The sequence below is a fragment of the Oratosquilla oratoria genome, chromosome 6 (assembly GCF_046742065.1).
Source record: "Oratosquilla oratoria isolate Oo_2021 chromosome 6, ASM4674206v1, whole genome shotgun sequence".
NCBI lineage: Eukaryota > Metazoa > Arthropoda > Malacostraca > Stomatopoda > Squillidae > Oratosquilla > Oratosquilla oratoria.
This window is the reverse complement of record NC_134782.1, coordinates 7,350,159-7,364,421: the sequence shown is the minus strand read 5'-3', so window position 1 is coordinate 7,364,421 and position 14,263 is coordinate 7,350,159. Positions and strand designations below refer to the sequence as shown.

At 43.8% G+C, this 14,263-nt stretch overlaps 1 protein-coding gene across 4 annotated transcripts in view; it reads right to left on the bottom strand.

Moving 5' to 3' along the window:
• Rap2l (Ras-associated protein 2-like) overlaps positions 1-14,263 on the bottom strand; it is a 280,521-nt gene that overhangs the window by 20,202 nt on the left and 246,056 nt on the right. For 2 of the 4 annotated variants that reach the window (XR_012966469.1, XM_076186349.1), the window contains one exon: positions 12,908-12,951. The exons of the other annotated variants lie outside the window; for them this stretch is intronic. Coding sequence is in view for 1 of the 2 variants with exons in the window: in XM_076186349.1 (XP_076042464.1) it covers positions 12,908-12,951 (44 nt within the window). In the remaining variant the exon portion in view is untranslated. The remainder of the gene's footprint in view (positions 1-12,907; positions 12,952-14,263) is intronic. 4 annotated transcript variants of the gene reach the window in all.

Genomic DNA, 14,263 nt, shown 5'->3' with positions numbered 1-14,263 from the left:
ATGGTCTTAGATCACGTCTTGGCAGCTATTTCCCTCCCGGAAGAGAACTCAGCTCATATATATATGACCGATCTATGGGTGTGACCTTACACGCACACACGCACACCCAACTCTCGGCCCACGAGAATTGGAGTAACAATTCGCAGCGCAGCAATACTGAAATTATTTCAGCCCTGGACAGGATTCGAACCTGGACCACCGTAGTGGCAGCCGGAAACTCTACCACTGCGCCAGAAGTAGTGTGTGTGTGTGTGTGTGTGTGTGTGTGTGTGTGTGTGTGTGCGCGTGTGTGTGCGAGCGTGTGTGCGTGTGTGTGTGTGCGCGTGTGTGTGCGAGCGTGTGTGCGTGTGTGTGCACGCGTGTGTGTGAGATAAGAGAAAATGTTATAGATAGATTAGATAGATATATATATATATAGAAAGAATGGGGGAGAAAGTGGGAGATGACAACGGTATGCGGGGAAGGGAGGGGAGGGGGAGGCGGAGAGAGAGGGGGGAGGGGGAGGCGGAGAGAGAGGGGGGAGGGGAGGCGGAGAGAGAGGGGGAGGAAGGGGGGGAAGCGATGAAAAGCGAGTCCAGGAGAAGACAGATGACGTAAGTACGTGGGTGATGAAGACATTGCAGAAAATGACACGATCCCAGGTGGGAGGGAACGGGGGGGAGGGGGAGGTGTATGTGCGAGAGGAATTTGAAGAGTTAGAGGGAGATTTGGAAGCGTAGTAAAAGGTCTGAAGGTTGGAGATTGGGGACGATTGTTGGAGATTTCAGAAATGGTGGATGCTGAGGGAGGGAGGGGGGACAAGGAGAGGGATGCGAGGTTCCAAGTGAGGCGGAAAGGGTAAAGGCACGAAGGTAGAAGTGGCTAAAGGAATGCAAAGGGTACTTTCAAAGTTATTTTTACATGTGTGCACACGCGTACACATACGTACATACATACGTACGTATATATATACACACGCGCGCGCACACACACACAATAGGTCTTAATTTACCAGAAATTGTATATTGACAGTGTATCTGTATCGCTCTTAACTCAATAAACTGATTATTATTACATTTTACAAACACACATACAGACAAACACACATGCAAAGACACACACACATACAAAGACAGACACACACACACACACACATACACACACACACACACATGCACACACAAATAAACACATATACAACGCAAATAATGATCTCTGAGCTCACTGCCGTAGGGTGGTGTCTGGCTGTCTCGACAGACTGCAGCAGATCTGAGGTGAATACAAGCACGCACACACACACACGGACACACACACACACACGGGCACACACACGCACACGCACACACACACACACACACAGCGCACGTGCCAAGAGGAACGAGGTGTATCCTATGTAGACGGAATGACAAATATTCGAGGGAGAAAGGAAAGAAGAGCGATGATGGGCGTACGGGCGTGGACACACCCACGAGATGGGTGGGCGTGCGAGTGGTGGCTGAGAACGGCTGAGGGTGGGCGGGGGAAGGGGGGCCGAGATGTGAAAATAATGGGGAGAAAAGAGGAGAAAGCAGAAATGAGAAAGTGGAAGAGGTCTGTGAGTAGGTAGATTTGGATATGTATAAGCGGATGGGGGTAATGGTACTGCATAGAGCTGTAAAAAGGGGGGAGGGGGAAGGAGGGAGGGGGAAGGGGGGTTGGGAGAGAGGAGGGGGGCTGTGAGAGGGGGCGGAGGGCCGTGAGAGATGGTGAGGGATTGTGAGAGAGGATGGAGTGGTTGTGAGAGATCGTGTCTAGGGCTATAAGAGATGGCGAGGCTCCTAGCTATGACCGCGGGAGGGGGGGGGGTCACCTTTGCCTTATGCGCTAGGACAACTAGGCCATGTAAAATATGCTACATGTGAAAAATAATTAAGTAAATACACGAATATAAAAATAAACAAATAAATAAATAATTTTAATAGAATAAATAAATATGTATATAAGGGCACTGCAAACATAATTCTATTGAGCTAATGAATCCTACAGATAAAGCAAAGAGGGGGTACAAGGAGGGAGAGGGTGAGAGAGGAAGGGAGGCAAGAGGGGGAGAGTGGGAGAGGGACACACATACACGACTGAAGGAATCTAAAAAAAATTCTTAAACCCTTGCCTGCCAAGTGATCCTTTTCCTTCTTGTCGTCAGTCGATTTTTATCAATTTCCGTGGCAGCCCCGCCTCTCCCCCTCGTCAGAAAGGGGGTCACATTCCTTCGGTGAGCAGTGGCACTATTCGGAAAGGTTAATGTACCTCATTGACCGAGTAATGAGGGCCGACCCGTTTCAGACACTATTTCATATACCTTCGATGCGTTTCATGTCCTTAGTCTTTCCTGAGTGGTCCTCTGCTATATATATATATATATATATATATATATATATATATATATACATATTATATAAACATACACACACACACACACATATATTATATATATATATATTATATATATATATATACACGTACATATACAAACATATACCCCTCCCTCCCAATACATATACAAACACACACTTTCCTTTTTTGCAGTTTTTTTTTTCAAAAGTGTAGATGAAATAGCTTGGTTGGAAGGAAGAAATTCGAGAGCAGAAATAATAAGAGACAGAAACCGTGGAAAAGTGAAAACGAGAGACCCGAGCCACGAAAAGAAAGAGAGGGGGAGAGAGGGAGGGAGGAAGAGAAGGAGGGGAGGAGACAAACAACGAAATAAGTAATGGCGCTGGATGGTGGAGAGAAGTGAGAGAAGGAGAGGGAATGAGGAGGAGGAGCAAGAAGAGATGGAAGAGGAAGACTGTAAAAAGAGGAGAGGGAGGATGAAGAGGGAGGAGGAGGAGGAGGAGGAGGCTAGGTAGTGGTGTTAGGAGAGGTGAATGAAGGAAAATCTGACTAAAGGTAGAGAGTGGAGTAAAGAGTGGGAGGGGGAAATGAAGAGTGAATGGGGGAAGAGAAAGGCAGTGGGAGTGGGTGGAAGGGAGGGAGAGGGAGAGTCAGAGGAAGAGGGAGAGGGAGGAAGAGGGAGAGGGAGGGAGAGAAAGAGAGAGAGCTATCTTCCTTAACGTGACCTGGGCTCGGGCGTGACGTATTGCGTGGGTGGAGGAGTAGATTGGAGGGAGGGAGGGGGAGGGGGGCACGGATGGATGGATGCAGTGGGGGCAAGTGGACTATACCACAGGCAAGTGACTATGATATCTATATTATGTGGATCTCTCTCTCTCTTTCTCTCTCTCGCTAACACACGCACACGCACATATACACACCCTGGTAAAACAAGCTAGCGATCGGCCTGCTGTGCGTGCGTGCGTGTGTGTGTGTGTGTGTGTGTGTGTGTGTGTGTGTGTGTGTGTGTGTGTGTGTGTGTGTTGTTTCCGTATGCCAAACAAATAACATATGATTACAGGTCATGTAGCCGTAACGAGAGTGGGCGTGGCTCTCTGTTTGAAAGGAGGGGGAGGGGCCAGGTGGACGTGAGTGTGTTCAAGAAGTGGTGATATATAAATACTGGAGACACAAATCTGGCCCGTAGGGGCAAGGTCCTTGCGGAGGGGTACCACTGAAGTCCTAACCTCTACAATACGAGTCAAATTCTCGAGGGCAACATCAGGTGCCTGATGTACGATATTTCGATGATGCACCACCATACTCGCGTTATAGAATATAAAGTTACAGCGGTATTACTCGTTCTCTGTCACTATGAATATTAATAACAAACAACATGATCAAGCCAGTTCATAGAATATGGGGGTCACTCAGATACAACAAAATAAATATAATCAAGACACCAACACCGGCGACCACATATACCCACTGGTGCCTCATGACGTCTACGTTGGCATCATCGTATGGAAGAGGTTAAGGGAATGTAGGGAAAGGGAATTCCTCTTAATAGGTGACCACTCGCGCGCACACACAAACTATATGTATATATATATATATATATATATATATATATATATATATTATATATATATGTTGCGTATGTTAAAGACAGATTGAACATTTTTAGAAGCTCTGCCGTGGGATTCTAACCCCAACCCGTGCATCCATAATCACGAGGCCAAGACGCTAGCGACCATGTTACATGTGCTTCACGTAACATTGGAAGATCTAGTCTCATTTTCATTCAATCCCCGCATGAGGCGAGCCCTCCGACAAGTTGCGTATGTTAAAGACAGAGTGAACATTTTTAGAAGCTCTGCCGTGGGATTCGCAAGTTGTCGGAGGGCTCGCCTAATACGGGGATTGGATGAAAATGAGACTAAATCTTCCAATGTTACGTGAAGCACATGTAGCATGGTCGCTAGCGTATTGGCCTCGTGATATATGGACGCACGGGTCGGGGTTCGAATCCCACGGCAGAGCTTCTAAAAATGTTCAATAAACATATATATATGTATATATATATATATGTATATGTATATATATGTATATATATATATATGTGTATATGTATATATGTATATATAAACATATATATATATATACATTTATATATACGTATATATATATTATACATATATATATATATATATATATATATATATTCATATATATATGGAGGTGAGCTGGCAGAATGAAACGTTAAGGCTAGAGTATGGAGCTTTATTCAGAACCAGATGTTTCGACCTCTTGGGCCTTCCTCAGTGGACTGAGGTCGAAACGTCTGGTTCTGAATAAAGCTCCATACTAGCCTTAACGTTTCATTTTGCCACCTCACCTCCATATTTGTCTGTCTTTACATATATATATTTCTCCCTTGATAGCGTATTGGGTTATGTCAATATAACTTTGTTATGGGTTAGCTGGGTTCGAATCCTCGGCTCGTCCACGTTTCAATTTCCAACGGATACCTCCTTCGAGCGATTCTCAGTCTCGTTTGCGATGGTATGGAATTAAAAGTGATATGTGGTTGAAAAATATATTAATTGATCACTGGGAACCATTCAGTGTGTATGTATAAAATTTCCCACGCGCACATACGTCCGATGCTCTATCATAGCAGAGATGGGTTGAACGCGATATTTCGTGTATGTGTATGTAATTCGAGCATACAAATATAAGAAAGTCGTACTCAACTTATATCTCCCTTGATAGCGTATTGGGTTACGTCAATGTAACTTTGTTACGGGTTAGCTGGGTTCGAATCCTCGGCTCGTCCACGTTTCAATTTCCAACGGATACCTCCTTCGAGCGATTCTCAGTCTCGTTTGCGATGGTATGGAATTAAAAGTGATATGTGGTTGAAAAAGATATTAATTGATCACTGGGAACCATTCATTGTGTATGTGTGTATATATATATGTATATATATATATATATATATATATATATATATATATATATATATATATCCGTTTACGTTTTGGGGGTTTTCCCCTCAGCTAAACACACAGTAATCTCTTGTAACTGAATGTATGCCACGAAAGGATAAGTTCAGATACGTTTCATTAGTGTCATCATTTGCGTGTGGAGGGGAGAACTAGTTACAACTATACGAGAAAGGATAGAAAATAAAGGTATAAATATAAGTCTAAATAAATAAAAAAAACGAGAGGAAAGTGAATAAGAGAAACATATATCAACAGATACAAAAAAAAAAGTATAAGAATACGCAGGAGAAATATATGCTAACAGAAAACTAAGCATGCAGTAGATGAAATATATTATATATATATATATATATATATATATATATATATAGATATATATATATATATATATATATATATATATATATATATAATAGCCGGACAACCTAAAACAGTTTCCTGTACATGAACAGGACTGGATAGACGCTCTCTTCGTCGTTTTAGAAAACACAAACACAATTCCGTTTTATTTATTTATTTATTTATCTATTTGTTTGTTTATTTTATTATTATTTTGACAAATCGAATTTTCTTCTGTTGCGTTTTTTGTTTTCATATTTATCTATTTTCTACTTCTTCGGGCTTTGCTTTTATCTTCTCTCCGCCACTTCCTATCCACCTGTGCTTGTGTGGCTTTGTGCTTGTGTGTGTGTGTGTGTGTGTGTGTGTGTGTGTGTGTGTGTGTGTGTGTGTGTGTGTGTGTGTGTGTGTGTGTGTGTGTTTTTTTAACCATGGTCTTGGATCACACGTTGGACTCATGAACGACAGATATTTCCCTCCCGGAAGAGAACTCAAAGTTCACAATGACCGATCTATGGGTAATGCTGTGACCTTACACGCACACACAGCCCCAACTCCCCGTCCATAGAGTTGGAGTAACAACTCACAGCGCAGCGATACTGAAATTATTTCAGCCCTGGGCGGGATTCGAACCGTCGGAGTGGTAGGCAGGAACTCTACCACTGCGTCACGAGTCGCGTGTGCGTGTTCATTTGTAACTATCTTGATTCTGGGGCGAAACTCGTAGAGGTGGTCTCAAGTTGCCATTCAGTAGACCGTGGAAGAGTTTATTGACAAATCTATTATCGATTCACGTATTTACTTGTCGAAAATGAGGGTTGACTGTTGATTCTCTCCGCTACGCCATCGGTTGGGACAAATTTGCAAATCTGTCCTTTCCGCTTCCGCCAGCGGAGAAGTGGACCTCAGTAAACCACGACTCGAAGTTTGTCCCAAGAAGGATTCTTGAAGACACGCCGCAACCATGAGATTCGCCGACGACATCTACAGATGCTCCATGGCCGAGAACCCGAGAAGAGGAACAGGAGCCTGGACAACGAGGATGACGTCGAGGAGAGAGAGGCAACGAGGAGACGCCTCAACCACGAAGGACCCGGAGGACATGGAGGACACTTTGGAGAGGAACCTCGTCCCCAGCTGCGCAATGTCGAGTGTTCCTGCTGTGAGCCGATGGAAGTGGACGAAGTGTGAGGTCCTCAGGTCGGCGAGGGTTGCCAAGGAAGACTTGGACTGAAGAAATAGAGGATTTGATATCTACCAAACACCATCAAATAGAAAACCAAATCAGTATAGTAGTTTCAGGTGGAAGTCTGTTAGACTGTTTAACTGCACACCTAGAGATATACGAGATAAAACAGATTGCACAGTGGACTCTTTCGAACATCACTTGGATATGTTCCTGGGTAAATTAGAAGATACCCCAGGTCGGCCAAATAGACAAAATCCCCTTGTGAAGGCTGCAGAAGCTTGGAGGCGGACACTTCGTGTTGGCCTGGTGGAGTAAGGTTATCTATCAAACACCATAAAAAAAAAATCAAATCAAATCCTCTCTTTCTTCAGTCCAAGTCTTCCTTGGCAACCCTCGCCGACCTGAGGACCTCACACTTCGTCCACTTCCATCGGCTCACAGCAGGAACACTCGACGGTGCGCAGCTGGGGACGAGGTTCCTCTCCAAAGTGTCCTCCATGTCCTCCGGGTCCTTCGTGGTTGAGGCGTCTCCTCTTTGCCTCTCTCTCCTCGACGTCATCCTCGTTGTCCAGGCTCCTGTTCCTCTTCCTCGGGTTCTCGGCCATGGAGCATCTGTAGATGTCGTCGGCGAATCTCATGGTTGCGGCGTGTCTTCAAGAATCCTTCCTGGGACAAACTTCGTGAGACGCCCCAACCACGAAGGACCCGGAGAACCCGGAGGACACTCTGGAGATGAACCTCGTCCACAGGTGCGCACCGTCGAGTGCTCCTGCTGTGAGCCGATGGAAATGGACGAAGTGTGAGGTCCTCAGATCGGCGAGGGTCGCCAAGGAAGACTTGGACTGAAGAAAGAGAGGATTTGATTTGATTTTTGATTTGATGGTGTTTGGTAGATAGCCTTACTCCACCAGGCCAACACGAAGTGTCCGCCTCCAAGCTTCTGCAGCCTTCACAAGGGGATTTTGTCCATTTGGGCGACCTGGGATATCTTCTAATTTACCCAGGAACATATTCAGTTGATGTTTGAAAGAGTCCACTGAGCAATCTGTTTTATCTCGTATATCTCTAGGTGTGCAGTGAAACAGTAACAGACTTCCACCTGAAACTACTGTACTGTATAGTTCCAGCTTTTCCACGTAGCACTTTATCCCGTTTTGGTACAGAGAGGACACTTTAATATTGTCTCTTCAGTATTTCAGAAATTGTGCAAGGTTCAAAGGATTCTGTTCCGTGTTCATTCACAAGAGTCAATATTACGACTATTTTGGGTAAACTGTTTAGCTTACCTATAAAAGTAATTTGGATTTGCTTTGATTTTGCTCACTGCATTCTGCTCTGCAGAATACGCCTCACCTTGCTGTGATATAACGATTTTTTCTTCAATCAATTTCAACTGCAGAACTTTGTTTTTGTTGTTTCCAAATAGTTCTAGTAATCTCCTAACCTGTTCGTTTCTTTTACGCATCAGGATTTTACGTTTCCTCAGAAAGCCTTTGTCCTGTTTCTTGGGATATTGCTTTCTAGGAACATATGTCACATAGGTCAGTTAATGTTTTCAGGAATTTATCAAAATTTTATTTTGGATTTTTGTTGTTTAGAAGTTCTTTCCAGTCAACAAGTTTTAAAGCTTCATTCAAACCATTCCAAATTGCCTTATAAAAATTTAACACCCTCAAAACCACTCTTGCATTTATTAATATGTTACTTTCAACAAACACAATATTTTGATCAGATATCAGGGTGGGGGTTACATCTATCTTATCTATATCATCTTCATTATTAGTCCATAACAAATCTAGTATGCTATTGCCCCGGGTTGGTGTTTTTATCACTTGTGACAAGTAGAATGAACTTGTTAGTTTTAGCCACAGTTTCAATTGTGCATTACTGCTACTGGCATTTGGAACCCTTGGATCCAGCGAATCCCAAATGACATTTGGGAAATTGAAATCACCCAATACCACAAATTCAGGCAATGGAGTGGGTTGCTCTACCAGCTTACTTTTTATATGTTCACATAAAAAAAATCAGCATCTTTAGTATCTGGAGGGCGGTAGATTATTGAGAGAATAAGATTACACTCAATTAACTTCACTACCAGTGCTTCACAAACTACTCGAGTAGTGATACCTCAGTCTATGTTATTTTGCACATAGACACACACACACACACACACACACACACACACACACACACACACACACACACACACACACACACACAAACACGTGACCTGCCAGATCTATCTGCTCTAATTGGCACATAGCCTTTTAACTGAATTTCTTCTGAACTAATTTCTTCCTGTGTGTTCCAGTTATTGCAATGAAAGCGGTTTGATCTTTTGTAAGATCACTCAAGAAACCTATTTTACTTTTGTCGGTTCCACTTTTATTTAAAATCTTAAAATCCCACGAATATTTAAATATACAAAGTTTATGTACTCCATACATTCTGATTCTTTTGGTTTTAATAGTTCACATTCATGTTCGGTTGTGGTATCTGATTCACAACTGATTGTCTTTGATGATGCTGAGCTAATTGTATCTGAAAAGGTTGTCCCAGCTGCCTCATTGGGTTTAGCACAACCTGTTGCAGTGCTTGGTGCTGCAATGCCATTTGGTGTTGTATCATATTCACTGTGGCCATTAACTCCTTCAGAGCTCCTAAAAAAGGTTCTTGTACATTTTCTCGCTTCAGGCCATTACATTCTCTGTTAGAATATTGATCTCTATTAACAGTAGACTCCTGGCTTGGAGTTTCACAAGTGTTACTATTTGTTGGGACTGATCTACTGTGCCATTTGGATGGAAGAAACTACATCTTATTCTTGTATAAAGTTTGTTTTCAATAGCCATTCTACATAATTTAGGGTGAAAAAAAATCGCAGCTTGTTTTTGAAGCGGCAAATTTGGCCCTGAAGAGAGGCTTGTACAGCCCGACCTCCTCAAAGCATTTCTGGCTGAAACTAATCAAAATCAGTTACCCCTCCCCCTCTTATGCCCTCTTAAGGTCTCCCCTCGGCTGAACAAGATGGCCTGGCGGCAGACAGAATAAAGACACAAAATTCAAGTTCGATAGTCGAAAGATTAAATGGACCACCAACTTCGGGGCAAAAGATCTTTGAGAAGAAGTGGGCTCAAAGGTGAAGGAATCGCGATTATCGATTCTGCCTCAATGTGCATGGAATCGTCTGGCGTCAGCCAAAGAGGCCAGGCAGAGATGGAATCCGCTGGTGGCGTCGGGTCATTTGCTGTCTCTGTCGGTCAGTGCCAGCGACCGAGGACTCGAACCTGGGCCAAGGAAACTCCTCCTCCTCCTCCTCCCATTCGGTCCTCCGCAGGCAAAGGAGGAAAGAAGCAAAGGCAAAAGGTCTTTCATCCCAAAAGAAAAGGATATCATTAATGTCCACCCCCTACAAGGGGGTTGGCCGAATCGAAGCCTGCGTCCTCGCTACCTGAGAGGACAATACGAAAAGACGAGAACCCTCACCCCGAAGTTCCGCACCATTTGGTTTCCTTTCACGACGGCTCACAGAGGTATACGGTTGTGGTGTTCTTGTCCCCCTCCCCCACAAAGCGCCAGAAAGTTAAGTGAGCAGCATGCCTTTTTGAATGGAAATTGGTTCTCAATAAAATGCCACATGACTCTGGTCCGTAGAGGTGTCACTAAAGCCCTTTTTGAAGTATTGACAGTGCTGTTTTCGTTCGTAAATCTGTACCCAAGTTGAATATTTCCTATTGTAATAATAACGATAATTGATTATAATTATAATTATAATAATTATAATAATATCAATATTTCCTTATAATCATAATTATAATAATTATAACAATAATAATAGTAACAATAATAATAACAATAACAATAACAAAAATCTGAATATAAAAATAATAAAAATAACAACTATGATAAAAACAATAATAAAAATAAAAATAATAACAAAAATAACAATAATATATAACAATACATAATAACAATGGAAAAAAACGTCCCCCCCTTTTGTCACTCGTTCTTCGTGGCCTACACGGTTCTCGCTTCTTGAAACTGGCTGCAAACCAGGAGCGGGGAAAAAAAGGGAAAGAAACGAGAGCCTGCACGTGTTGTGGTGCAAACGCCCGAGAGCAGCAGCACATGTCGAGCGTGGACGGAGGCTCCGTGGGGCTCCGTGAGTTGGCGACGACGGCAGGGATTACTCGGCCGGTGGGCGTAGCCGCCCGTCACGAAGAGCCTACCCTCCTTCCCTCCCTCCCTCCCTCCCCCGGGAACTGAGGGAGGCGACGGGAAGGGGCCGGAGTCGAAGAGAGGACAGGAAGAGGATAAGAGGAGTGACCGACAAAGGTTGTGGATTTGATTTGATTTGATTTATTTATTTATTTATACTTTTTTAATCTTTTTAAAGGGGGCAGGAGCGAGAAAGGTAGAAGAGAGGTATTGAGGATTGGAGGGGAAAGGACGGGTGTCATGGAAAGGACTGGAGGACAAGAAGAAAAAATTACATAATTACTAATATACTGATTCAGCCACACATAACGAGGATCGTACCTCCACAACGCAGGTCTTGTTTGCATGACCGGGCACTTTGAGACGCTACGAAGATGATCTGGGCATTACGCGATGCAGTTCAGGTACAATGGAAGGGGGAACACATGGTGAAGGAAAGGGAAGGAAAGGGAAGGAAAGGGAAGGAAAGGGAAGGAAAGGGAAGTGGTAGGAGATGTGAGGGGGAGGGGAAGGGGAGTGGAAATCAGGGTTCGTAACAAGCCCAAGAAAGCTCTTAAACGATCAATATTATTGCGCAATATTCCGTTATTGTACAATATTATTGACGGTGTAGGGATGGTATAGAAGAATGACACAAAATACTGAGGACATCCAATGTACAGGCCAAACACGAGAACCTCTTCAATCCATCTCTACACCGTCAATATTTTTGTAAAATACGGAATATTGCGCAATAATATTGACCGTGTAAGACCCGCTTAACAAGCAAGCTAGTTCTCTTTCGAGACGCGTTCGAAGTCGTGACACTACCCACCGTTTTATTTAATCTTTCATGGAGTTCTGTTTGCCATCGAAACAAAGGGGCCGAGATGCAGTCACCCAGCAGGAGGAAGAGGTGGAGTCACAGAATTGGTTCAGGAGACTCTTAAGGATAAGCAGAGATATAATAAAGTTAAAAAGTCATCATCATTATTTTTGAGAGGCGTCACCCATCAGCAGGAGGAAGAATAACAGTAGTAGCAGTAAGAGAAGCAGAGATCCAAGTAGGGGACTCAGCAGGCCGGGCAGCAGATGTGGTGAGGAGACTAGAGGCAGGGATCCTGGCTATGGTGGGATGCTACCGTAGCGACGCGACGGCAACGGCAACGGCGCCGGTCAAAACAAAGAAAGGACTGTCACAGAAGCCACGAAGAGCGACACAGAGACAGTTCATGACCCGCCAGACCCTTGGCCCTGAAGGAGGCGACCCCGAGTTCGGTTCCCGTGACATCTTGACATGTTCTTCTGAGAGTGAGGAAAGGTGGGGTAGCCAACTATGCCCCAGATCGGTGGTTCACACCCTGTGGTCTATGGGCCACTTAGTGGCCCAAAGAGTGGATAAGCCAAAATCTAGTGGTACTTAGTGGCTGCAAAGCGATATAATTCTGTGTTGAAAAGTGGCTCCAGGAGGCTAAAGAACAGCAACACATAAGAACGTGGGATACACGTGAGGGAACAGACCTGGATCAACCCCTTCAGAACGGTGATTAACTTTATGTATTTTGTTCCGACTAAGGGAAGAGGATTTTTCTGTGGCTCGAGTTCAACACCAGCATGAACGGGGTCTCGATCGAGCAAAACCCGCTTCAAGCTAGGGTCCACCCTCTCGACCGAATCAAAACACTTCTACCCTACGTCCTTAATTAAGCCTTGAGGGACCACTGTAGGACCGCCAGCCTAACCCCTAGGAGACGACACAGCCTCAGTACCCTGGCTTCATCCTTCGCCAGGATAAAACTCGCACACTTCAAATATCATTAAAACATGTTCAACTTACGTCTTTGTCGAGAATTAACTTTACTCCAATTCGTAAGCACAAACCTGAAAAAAGAGAAGAAATTGGGTTGTAGTATGCTAGCATAAAAGAACGTGGTATATTACATTTAATTTACAACAATAAACTTGTACATTGAAGTACATAAAACAGCTGCGAATTCCTGATAAATCTAGGATTCCAGATACTCATTTCCATTTCTAGTCAGGTGAATCTCCTCTTATTCCTCCTCCACCTCTTCCTCCTCTTATTCCTTCTCCTCCTCCTCTTCTTCTTCCTCCTCCTCCTCTTCCTCCTCCTCCTCCACTCCACCGAACAATGTTTCATCAAGTGAGGAACAATTTGCTACGACGAGTTCAGTTCGTGATGTGAAGAGGACGTGATGGTGACGTGAAGACGAAGTGACGAAGACGTGACGATGACTGTGATGAACAGAAAGGATGCCAGGCCCAAGAACTTTCTAACTCAATGGACAGTTTGGTTATTTTAAACTAGTTAACTCCATACGTTTACAATCAGAGTCAATGACCCCCCTCCCTCGCCTCCTAAGGGGGATTATGAGGAGGGGGGAGAAAGAGGAAGGGGGAGAAGGGGTGAAATAGATGGGACGGGAAGTGGGTGGATATGGGAAATAAGTGTTTGGAGGAAATGATTGGTGGTGGTGGTGGTGGTGGTGGTGGTGGTGGTGGAGGTAGTGGTGGTGGTGGAGGTGGTGGTGGTTATGGTAACCAGCGCGTGAAGGAAACTGCGTGGATACCTGCGTGCGTGTGCATGTGTGTGTGTGTTTAGATATTACTGGATGATTTTATCGAGAAGAACCACTAAGACCTATCTCGGAAACCACCACCACTATCTAATGGGTTTAAGTGATGGTGAGGGAGTATCCACCATCACCACCAGAAGCCAGGAGAGGAATTTACGTTGTTTACCTAAAGGTGCCTGGCCAAGTTGCCCATCGATGGGTCTGGGGACTGAGTGAAGACGGAGAGAAAATGGGGAAACGGATTGGAGGACGCTAAAAAGGCCCCGAGTAGGAAGGAGGGGTGGGAGGGAGGAAGATTACTTTCCCCCTTATATGTATGCATATGCATATGTATATGTATATGTATGTATATGCATGTATATTATATACATATATATATATATATATATATATATATATATATACATATATATATAGTATATATATATATATATAGTATATATATATATATATAGTATATATATATATATATATATATATATATATATATATATATATATATATCAGCCGTCCTCAATCCACTGCTGAACAAAGGCCTTCACAGCATTCCATGATTCACACGACCGCGCCAACCTCTGCCACTTCACTCCTGCAAA